The sequence below is a fragment of the Typopeltis vanoorti genome, chromosome 16 (genome assembly GCF_054136105.1).
Source record: "Typopeltis vanoorti isolate ZY-2024b chromosome 16, IOZ_Tvanoo_1.0, whole genome shotgun sequence".
Taxonomy (NCBI): domain Eukaryota; kingdom Metazoa; phylum Arthropoda; class Arachnida; order Uropygi; family Thelyphonidae; genus Typopeltis; species Typopeltis vanoorti.
Window position 1 is genome coordinate 22,686,262 of NC_143564.1, and position 12,127 is coordinate 22,698,388.

At 37.5% G+C, this 12,127-nt stretch overlaps 1 protein-coding gene across 1 annotated transcript in view; it reads right to left on the minus strand.

The window, feature by feature from the left end:
• Positions 1-12,127, minus strand: part of LOC150097890 (sodium/potassium-transporting ATPase subunit alpha-like) — a 397,473-nt gene that overhangs the window by 237,739 nt on the left and 147,607 nt on the right. The window contains exon 9 of the mRNA XM_090406625.1: positions 463-574. Within this exon, the coding sequence (XP_090262751.1) occupies positions 463-574 (112 nt within the window). The remainder of the gene's footprint in view (positions 1-462; positions 575-12,127) is intronic.

Genomic DNA, 12,127 nt, shown 5'->3' on the forward strand with positions numbered 1-12,127 from the left:
TTTTGTTCAGGACTTCTGAATAAACTGTCTAACCCTAAAAGTAAAAGCAGATTGCTAACAACTTAAACCAGTCCAGCATGGCGAAAGTCACTTACCTGCTGCCATGTATCAGTGCATGGTGGGTTGTTGTCTATTAATGTGTAGATTCAAGTTTTTTGCCTACTGCTGTTTAGAGCTAAGGTTCAGCACACTACTGTATGGCAAAACCTGCACAGAAATCAAGATTTTTCCAGTTTTTTTTTTTTTTTTTTAATTTTAATTTATTATAACTTTTCAACAGTAATTATAGAAGTGTTTATAACTGATATCCAACTGAAGTACACTATTTTAGTGTTTTAGGGTTAATTATTTAATTAAAATTTAATTGCAAAAAACAAAGATTAATATTTTTATATATTAACAGATGAATATACATTTGTAAATACAAAATATGAAACAAATGTATACTGCTAAATGATTTACCTCTTCAAAATAGGCACATTTTCCTGTCCAGGTTTAAAGTCTGCACGACTACATAGGCAAGATACTCGGGATATTGATTTCCAACCTATAGAACTTTTATCATATTGAGCACCTATAATGAAATATGTATTTAATCAATTATAATATATAAGAAACCTTTGTTGTGCATTAAACAAGTAAATTCATGTTATTATTATAATCATTATCATCATCAAGTGGTGGACTTCCACAGAGTGAAAACTCACTATGGGAGGTCTGCTCTAGGTCCTACAGAGCTGACTATACCATACTTTAAAATCATTAACCATCTGCCCTCATTTTCAGGTAATGCATTCTGTGAGCCACTACCACCACTCTCCATGCAAAAAAAAAACAAACTTTTTTTTATCCTCCATGTATACAACTTCAAGCAATGGCTCATTTTCCTTGCCTATTCCCTTTGTGCTGACCCTTGCAACCCCAAATCTCTAAGCAAACACTTTTCAGAAACTTGGATATCTCAGTCACATATGATTCATTCACTATCCTTACAGCTGGCATTCTAAAGCCCTGACATTAATAATCTTTATCATCTGCCTTTATACTCCTTCTAAAGTTTCATCATCCCCATGAAATTCAGGTGAATTGCTCTTAAGCAATTTGACCATGTCTAAGCTGTTATGCCTTAGCACAACAGCTTAGACATGGTCAGATCAAGCTCTATACACTGGAATCACCATATTCTTATCAGTAATGTTTAATATCCTAATTGCTATAATATGTCCAGTAGTCTTCATAATCTTTGGAAACATTATTATTATTATCATCATCATCAACAGACTGCCCACTCTCACATGTACAGCTCATTATACATTAACTTAAATGCATTCACTCTTCCTGCAAAAAATATACCCCTCACTCCTTTGCTTACACCCACCTAATATAGCTTCCAGGGATGGCCTCTCATTCTTCCTCTATCTCCAGATATTCTAAGAAAAATTTCATCCATGTTAATCTAGTAATAAGGCGTTTGACAGGATACTACATAGAATTCTAATCCATAAACTACAACATATGGGAATGGATATAGGGTTGGTGAGATGAATAGGTGGGTGGTTGATGGAGAGATATCAAAGAGTAGTTTATTCAGGAGTAGATTCCAAAAGATGGCCTGTGACTAGTGGTGTGCCGCAGGGTTCTGTTCTTGGACCACTGCTGTTTAATCTGTTCATTAACGATATAGGGAAGGATTTAAGTGGAACAGTTCATTTGTTCGCTGCTGATGCAAAGTTGGATAGGGCAATAGTGAATGCAGAAGATGTCAAAATCTTGCAGGATGACTTGGATAGATTGGAGTTCTGGGCTAAGGAGAATGGATGTCAATTTAATGTGACAAAATGTAAGGTTATGCATTTTGGGGTGAAAAGATTAGCAGCAGTATACCACATTGGTGGAACTGTACTCCAGGAGATTGATGAGGCCAGGGACTTGGGAGTGTTGGTGGATAGGGAGATGAAGTTTAGGGGGCACATTGCAAAAGTAGCTAAATCAGCTCATCAACTCACTTGGTTGTTGAAAAATACCTTGACGAGCAGAGACAAGCAAGTTATTGTACCTCTGTACCGAGCCTTGATAAGACCTCATCTTGACTACTGTGCCCAGATTTGGTCACCTCAGTTCCTTCTTGATGGGGAGGAGGTGGAGGATCCAGAGGCGAGTGACTAAGATGATAGCAGGTCTATGGAATGAACCATATGAGAACAGGTTGAAGATTTGTGGGTTGCAGAAACTAGTTGATAGGCGGAAAAGGAGAGATATGATTGAGACATTCAAATTGCTAAAAGGATTCTCTGGATTAATTCAGAGGATATTTTTGAGATCAGGTCTGGTTGTGGGAGAACTAGGGGACACCTATGGAAGCTGGGCAAGAGTGTGGTTAGCAGGGTTGTTAGAGCTGGATTCTTTACTTTTAGAGTGGTAAATGAGTGGAATAAGTTGCCAGAGTCTGTTGTGGGTGCTATGACAGTGAGCGAGTTCAAGGCAAGGTATGATAGATACTGTGAGAATGTCGTATAGTTGTGAGGACATGATGTTTAGGGCCTCCCTCGATGAGTCTAAGGACTCCCTGGAGTCACCCGAAATAATAATAATAATAATAATTGCCCCTTACCAACTTATAGATGCCAATCATGTCTGCCCTCTTCCTTCTATCCACTAGTGCAGGGGTGGCCAACCTATGGTGCATGCACCAAAAAGTGGCACATTGGATGTTCAGAAGTGGCAATGATAATAATAAAAAGTAAGCCTATTTATGCAACAAGTATTAACCAAAAACCAATTTATAGTTTGTAGAAAAAAGCTAAAACTTAGTCAATATTTTTAGCGATTTTATTGTTTTGTGCACATATTTTGCACATTCAATTGTTTTATCCTGAGGTGCCAAGTGTTAGCAAACAGCAGTGCATTGCAGGTTTATGTCAGTCAGTTTACAACTGATACTTGTGCACTATGGAGTTGTACTTCGTTCATCCTTTGTGAACATTTGCAGTTTTGTACTTTTTTGAAAATTAAGCCTTATTTTTACATTCAGTTGCCCATCACAGTGCAAAAGAAAATGAGCAAAATAAAAACAGGTGCTAGTAAGTGTGAATTCAATGAACAGTGGGAAAATAAGTGATTTATGGTGAATCCGTCAGGAAAACCATTATTCATTGTTTGTGAAAACACTTTCTCACATAATAAAAAATGTGATCTTAATAGACACTATAAAACACATCATCAGAATGAAATAGAAGAAAAACTGAAGCTAGTGCAGTCTGAGTTACAGAGAGAATATGAGATTAAGAAGAAGGAAGAAATCAAAAAAAAGGTGAAATATGTTTGTTAAAAGAAGTTATGAAAGTTTGGTGATGACAAAAGCATCCTACGAAACTGCTTTAGAATTGGCCAAAAGACAGAAGTCTTTTTCTGATGGAGAAGAAATTGTTAAGTCTTGTCTCCAAATATTTGCAAGATGTCTTGGTGAAAAAGACATTGAAAGTAAAGTTGATGAAATTGCTATGTCAAAGCAAAGAGTTACAAGACACACCAAAGAACTCTCTCATGATGTACCTTAACAACTGAAAAATCTTGTCTGTGCTTGTACATTCTTTTCTTTAGTTTTGGATCTGTTGACATATGTGATGTAGCCCAGTTAAGCATTTTTATAAGAGGAATTGATAATTTTAATGTTTTTGAAGAACTTATTGGTCTTGAATCACTTCATGGAAAAACATGAGGATCAGATATACTTGAAAGTGTGAAATCATGCCTAGAAAATCTACAAGTAGATTCTAGTGAACTCATCAGTGTTTGTTCTGAGAGAGCTCCGTCAATGATAGGTAAAGCCATTAGGACTACAACATTACATGAAATCTTTGTTTTAAATTTTTTCATGTAAAGAAAAAAGGTTTTCTTTACATGAAAACCTTTATTAAAATATCACTGCATTATACAATAAGAGTCACTGTGAGGAAAAATGTTAACTTTGCAGTATGTTATGTTACCAGTTGTGAAATGTGTGAATAAAATTGGAGCAAGAGGATTAAACAGAAGATAATTCACAGAATACTGTGAGATGTTAGATTTGGAATATGGTGATCTCCTTCTTCATTGTGAGGTGAGCTGGATTTATAGAGAACAGGTTCTGAGCAGATTTTGGACAACGAAAAATAATGTTCATAACTATTATAATACAGCTATATTGCCTGCTTCAGTTTAGGAGTACCCCTGTTTAAATGTCATTGGCTATTTACTCATGGGTTCTTAGGGCATTATGAGTGTAGATGTACTAAAAAGTATATGTAGCTTAAGGAATAGAAAATTGCACATACCTTTTTCTGGGTGTTGTGGCTTTTCCTCTGTCTGCGATGTCGAGAACTGCAGAGTGTGTGTGTGGTGTGTGTGTGGGGGTAGGCAGTTTGGTAGAATAAGTTAGAAAAACCCGGGTTTTTTTCGTAATATATAGAAACATATACTTTTATATAGGGTGGGGAAAAAAGTGAAAGGGTTAATTTTTTTTTTAAAATAGGGAGGGGGAAGGGGAAAGGTGGTTGATGGGGTGTGGACCGTTTCGACTATTCGTGGTCATCATCGGAACATATTGGGAAAGTGGAAGCTATGTCAGGTCGGGTGGGTGCTTCAGAGGTGTTTGTGTTGTCTCCTATTGGTCGGGATTGTGACCTCAATTTAATGTTGTGAAGCTTCCAAACCTCGGAGATTATGTAGGGCCTGTGTACGTTGATCGAGTTCGCGTCACACTTTATAGCTATTGTTTCCGATATTCTGAGCATTGTTTCATTGTCTTGTCTGTCTATTATGATGGCCTTGTCTATCTGCGGGGTGTGTTTTTGTTCAAGGGCGTGAACAGCTATTTCCGTTTTTCCTGTGCTTTGTATACGATTTTTCTTTTTAATGTTGCGTTTTTTAGTGTTTAAATGTTCTGGAATAGGGATGTTACAGTCACGGAAGTGTTCTTGTAGTCTTGCCCATAAAGACCTGATGGTGGAACCTGTGTAGGTGATGTCACAGTCTTTTTGGCAGGGAAATTTATAGACTACATTGTGCTGTTCAAATATATCTTTTTGTGTGTGAGGTTTGGTGGATTTTAGGAGGTTTGCCAGTTTTTGGCTTGTGGTGAATACCACAAGCCAAAAACATACTGACTACAAACTGGTATTCACCACAAGCCAAAAACTGGCAAACCTCCTAAAATCCACCAAACCTCACACACAAAAAGATATATTTGAACAGCACAATGTAGTCTATAAATTTCCCTGCCAAAAAGACTGTGACATCACCTACACAGGTTCCACCATCAGGTCTTTATGGGCAAGACTACAAGAACACTTCCGTGACTGTAACATCCCTATTCCAGAACATTTAAACACTAAAAAACGCAACATTAAAAAGAAAAATCGTATACAAAGCACAGGAAAAACGGAAATAGCTGTTCACGCCCTTGAACAAAAACACACCCCGCAGATAGACAAGGCCATCATAATAGACAGACAAGACAATGAAACAATGCTCAGAATATCGGAAACAATAGCTATAAAGTGTGACGCGAACTCGATCAACGTACACAGGCCCTACATAATCTCCGAGGTTTGGAAGCTTCACAACATTAAATTGAGGTCACAATCCCGACCAATAGGAGACAACATAAACACCTCTGAAGCACCCACCCGACCTGACATAGCTTCCACTTTCCCAATATGTTCCGATGATGACCACGAATAGTCGAAACGGTCCACACCCCGTCAACCACCTTTCCCCTTCCCCCTCCCTATTTTAAAATAAAAAAAAATTAAAAAAAAAAAATTAACCCTTTCACTTTTTTCCCACCCTATATAAAAGTATATGTTTCTATATATTACGAAAACAAACCCGGGTTTTTCTAACTTATTCTACCAAACTGCCTACCCCCCCCCACACACACACTCTGCAGTTCTCGACATCGCAGACAGAGGAAAAGCCACAACACCCAGAAAAAGGTATGTGCAATTTTCTATTCCTTAAGCTACATATACTTTTTAGTACATCTACACTCATAATGCCCTAAGAACCCATGAGTAAATAGCCAATGACATTTAAACAGGGGTACTCCTAAACTGAAGCAGGCAATATAGCTGTATTATAATAGTTTATAATGAGGAGTAACATGGGAGTTTTCCCAGAAATAATATACATAATGTTCATAATTTTCTGTTACTATTACTATTCAAAACTCAATGGAATCAAAGACTCATCTGGGAGGTCCTTTTATCATACACACAACTCATCATACTGTGCTTTAAACACACTCAAATTTTCAGCGGACACCACACTCTCAGGCAAGGCATTCCAATCATTCACAACTCTGCATGAAAAAAATCTGCTTCTCACTCCCCCTGCTCACACCCTCCTTATACAGCTTCCAGGGATGACCTCTGGTTGTCCCCTGATCTGCCTCTGCTTTTTGTAGGACTGCCCCAATATTGATCCTATAACAACCCCTGACTAACTTGTAGATCTCTATCATATCTCCCCTCTTCCTCCTATTCACTAGACTGTGTAAAGTGCATCTTTACAACTCCTCATATTCAACATTCCAGAGGTGAGAAAATACTTAGTCAGTTGCCTTTGGACCCTTTCCAACATCTCTTCATCCTTCTGAAAACCCAGTGACCAAATCTGGGCACAATAGACCATGTGTGGCCTAATCAAAGCCTTATACAACAGAACAAGAATCTCCCTACTTCTACACATCAGTGTCCTCCACATCATTCCCAGAAGCCTTTGTGTTGTCTTCACAATTTCGGCAATGTGTCCCCTAAATTTCAGATCCTTATCCACTATCATCCCCCAAATCTCTTATTTTCTCCACCTCCAACAATATATCCTCACCAAGCATAAATTCTGCATCCCACCTTTGTTTCCCAAATTTTAAAACCTTACATTTTGCAACATTGAACTCACATTCCCAATCCCATGCCCAATCACTCAATTTATTCAAGTCTTCTTATAGGGTCACAACATCTTCTCTCTCTTCATGGTTCGTTCCAACTTTGCATCATCTGCAAACAACTGAATATCTCCAATCTACATCCAAATCTTCACCAATATCATTAATATACAAGTTAAACAGTAATGGCCCTAAAACAGACCCTTATGCCACACCACTAGTGACTTTCCTTTTCCTGGATATCACTCCCCCATACACAACTTGTTAATACCTGTCAGATAGCCAGCCAATCCAATGCACTAATCTAATATCCAACCCCATCCACTCTAGTTTGACTATCCACTTATCATGCGGTAATCTATCAAAAGCCTTTGTGAAATCGAAGTATATTACTGTGTATCCTTCTCCTCTGTCCAAGGAAGCAGTCACTTTATTGTAATAAGTAAGTAGATTACTAAAACATGACCTCCCTTTAGCAAATCCCTGCTGTCCATCAAAGATAATACCATTTTTGTCAACCCAGCTCTGGATCCTAGTTCTCTCAAGCTTCTCCTACAGTTTAATGGGAGATTGGAATGCTATAGTGGGAGAAGAGGGCAATGATAATGTTTCAGGAAGATTTGGTCTTGGACGTAGGAATGAAAGAGGAAAGCAATTAATAGAATTTTGTATACAAAAATGATTATAGCAAGTACAGTATTTTAAGTTCCAAAAAGAAGAAGATACGCTTGGAAAGCACATCTTGGGATTCAAATAGATATCAAATAATATATATATATTGGTCAAGAAAAGATACAGAAACCAAATAAAAAATTGCAAAAGCTATCCAGGTGCCGACATCAGTAGTGACCATAACCTTGTCTTAATGAAAATAGAACTGAAACATAGGAATCAAATCCAAAGAGACAAACCAATAAGATGGAACCTTGAAAAATTTAATAGTAAAGAAGTAAAGAGAAAATACCAAGGGGCAGCTGATCACAACATTCCAGAAAACATAAATGGTTAGAATAATATTGAAAACTAATGGGATATGATTAAATAATCTATTTCAAATGCATTAAATCAATTATTGAAAAATGCAGAAAAAGAAAAAAAGGAAACATCGGATAACAGATGAAATACTTGGCCTTTATGGATGAAAGAAGAAAATATAAAAATGCTGTTAAAGAAGATGTGGCCAAATACAAATATCTTAAAAATCAAATTACAAGAAAATGTAGACAAGCCAAAAAAGAATATGTGGAAGAACAATGCAATAACATAGATGAATTATTTAAAAAAGAAAACATAGAGAGAGTCTATAAGGAAATTAACAAATTGCCTATCAAATTTAATAAGAATAGCAAAAACAATGCCATCAAAGATGAAAATGGAAAATTATCACAGAATCTGAGGATATATTAATGGAATGGAAGAATTATTGTGAAAATTTCAATAATGGTGATGAACTAGATGTCGATATTAGCATAGAAAAATTAAAATGAAGATAACCTAACCAATTATAATTGGTGATATTTCATGAATTTTAGGTTTGTACTATTTATTTTTGATAATGAAGAGTGTTTGTGAGATTTTTGGCATGATTTCTGCCTGACTTATTAATTGAAATTGCCTTTTTAAGTATAATGCAATGGTGGTCAAGAGGTCAACCATGTGGGCATCGACCAGTGCGACTAGGCGAGAGGAATGAAAATCAAGTGGAATTAATGGCATAGACTTTTCGAAATTGATTCGATGTCCTGAGTGCAATATGTATGCATGGTGAAGAGAGAGAGAGAGAGTGATAATGAACGAGAGATGAGAAAAAGTAAGGATCTGTCAGAAGTGCGATGTATTATTACACCATGAGGCAAAGAGTGCTTATGAAAGAAATGGAAATGAAACAAAAGCTGGAGAAACTGACGTAGTGAAAGAATGCAAGGATTAGAAGTGAAAGTCAGTGATAAGGGAGCAAAAGAAAGTATGAATTAGGAAACTGAAGTAGGGTGTTGCAGAACAAGAGGTTGTGAGACTGTAGGAGTGAAATTGTCAGAATTCAAGATTTAATGAAACAGTTATTGAAAATGAAAATCGAAATGAGGAATATGCAGAGTGATGTTAGATGTCTGGTGGAAACTAATGAAAAAGTGCATGAGAACAGAATGAAAGAAAAAAGAGGTGACAAGTGATTCTAGGATAGCAGCATATGGAGACTCCATAATTAGGAGACTAGTTACTGAGAGAGTCCATAAGGTCTGCTATCCAGGTGGGAGAATGAGTAGGAAAATTAAGGCACTGAACATGAGGAAGAAACAAGCAAGAGAGTTAATGATCTACGTGGACATAAAACGGATGAGAGGACGAATATCAAGACTATTGAGAAGATTGAAAGACGAAGGTGTAGTAGGAAAGGTTGTCAGCGTGTTGCCGAGGTATGACGATGATGACTTGCGACGGAGAGCGAAAATCGTGAATAGTATGCTAGCAGAGCTAGCATACTATTCACGATTGTGAGAAGGAAGTACAGTTTTGTGAATGTATGGCATGTGTATGAGGAAAAAATAAAATTATACAGGCGTGATGGCGTGCATTTGAATGACTTTGGAATGCGTGCACTGGAGAAAGTGATGTTGGATGGAAGTACAGTGTGGGATGCATGCAAGAGATCAGAAGAAAGAGATGAAGGAAAAAATCAAGAGAGTGGTATTGAAGAGACAGAAGTGCTTGGCAATAGAAACAGTAGTGTCTCTTCATCTTTTGATGAAGAGAGAAGGGGAATGCATGAGGAACAGGGAAACAGGAGGGAAGCCTGGGTGGACAGGGAGACATGGCATAGGGAGAGTGGATGCTGAAAGTGGCAGTGAATGTGTGTGTACAAAGATGGAGTATATTGTGATGTGGGTGGGAAAGCTGAGACTGAGCAGATATATATGTGGTAAGTGGTGATAAAGGTGATTGGGCAGGTGTGGTGGGGAAATCACAACTAACAAGTGACTTGACAGAACTGGTTACAGACCTAAAAACGAACTGCCGTGTTTGTTTACAAATGCCAGAAGGTATCAGAAATAAGGGGAATGAGATGGTTTCAGTGATTGAGTTTATTTGCCCCAAAATCATTGGAATAAGTGAAACATGGTTGAATGAAAATGATATTCTAACAGGAATAGAAATAGAAGGATATAGTATTTTTTGAAAGGATAGAAAGGAGGGGTGGGGAATACTGCTGATGATAGCAGGGGAATTAAGTCCACATTATGTAGACATGAAAGAGGGAAACAGTGGGCAGTGGTTATGAGGCAGTGTGGTTTAACATGGAAGTTGAGAGGAAGACATATTTAGTTGGATGTTGCTATAATTATTATTATTATTATTATTATTCGTGACACCTCCAAGGAGTCCGAAGACTCATCGCGGGAGGACACTTGCAACTGTCTCAACTACTACACCGAACCTCACCGAATGTTGCTATAGGCTTGGGAATGTGGATGGTGGTGATGAAGAAATGTATAAACAACTTGGATTAGTGAACAAAGGAAGGGTAATTATTATGGATGATTTTAATTATGGCAGTATAGATTAGAATGAAGAGATAGCATTTGGGAATAAGGAAAATGAATTTCTCGAGTTTTTGAGAGATGACTATCTCATGGAGCACGTAAAGGAGGGCACATGAGAATATTAGATGTGATCATTTCATCAGAGGATGTAATTGTGAGAGGGGTTTCACACTTTCCTCCAGTTGATGAAAGTGATCATGAAGTGATCACCTGGATAGTGGCCATACTTTTGTGAGGAAAGGATGTACATGGAATTATAAGGCTGGTGATTATGACAAGCTTAGAAGACAGCTTGGAGCTATAGCATGGAACGAGGAATTGAGCAGTAAGTAAATAAATACTGCTTGAGAACTGACAAAGAAATACATAGCAGCATCTAGTAGTGCACCCAGAGGGAGGGCCAAGGCCCCTTGGCCCCCTCCAAAGAAAAAGGAAAAAAAACACTAGAAAATTTTCCAAAAATCTTTTCCTAATTAAAATTCTTTTTTTAAAAATTTATGTTGTGTCGTGTCTTCTATTTCTATACTGCTTATGAATTAGCGATCATTGCAGATGCTCAGTCATAGGTCGTATGCGATGCATAGTGTGTATTCTCAAATCATCTACTCAACTCGGTCCCCCCCACAAGACTAATTCCTGAGTGCGCTACTGGCAGCATCAATGCGTGAATGTATTCCGAAGACCAAAAGGGTGACTAAGGTAGGTGTAAAATGGATGAATGAGGAACTTAAGCTTGAAATCTGGAAGAAGGGGTACTTTGGAGACAGTAAAAGATGAATAATGGTAATAATCAGTTACATGAAGAGCAAGCCAGGAGAGTGACTCAGTTAGTAAGGAAAACAAAAGTGCACTATGAGTTGGCAAATCAGGTGAAGAAAAAGACTAGTTTTTTTTAGATATGTGGCAAGCAGAAGGAAGAATGATCATGATAAGATGATGTTAATTGATAAAAATGGTACAATGGTAACTGTTGCAGAAGATATTGTTCAGGTATTCAGTGATCAATTTATAAAGGTAGTTCATCCTGATCAGGGTGGAATCATGAGGAACTTCAGTGTAGAAGACATAGGAGAGGATGGATTCACTGTAAATGAAGCCATCCTCTCCTAAAAAACTCATAAATAACATTTAATTGATGACATATCACCACGCATCTCTAAGGGAATGTTCCAGGAAATTGGCAGCAGCATTGATGACATATCACCACGCATTTTTAAGGGAATGCTCCAGGAAATTGGCAGCAGCATTGGCATGCCTGTTTAATAAGAGTCTTATAACAGCACAAGTGTCAATGGAGTGGAAGGAATTAGGGTTAAATATAAGCAAGGGGCAGGTCACAGTAGTGATAGTACCAAGTATAAGCACAAGTCCATATCCACTTGCACTGTATTCGTTATACCAATGAATTTTATTGAATAACTTAATTTATATTTAATTCACATTTGATATTTAAATTTCTAGCTGTCCATGGTGCTTTAGAGACATGTGATTATAATTAGTGAGTCAGAGGTTTACGGATGAATTACTATTATTACATGGCATCCATTGGTCCAAACAAAGAGTAACTTTGGCAAGGCTCTGGAACTAAGTCTGCAAGAAAATCGGTGGCATACCTGCATTTACAGATACTGCATTCACAGTATCAACTTTTCACTCCAAGGAT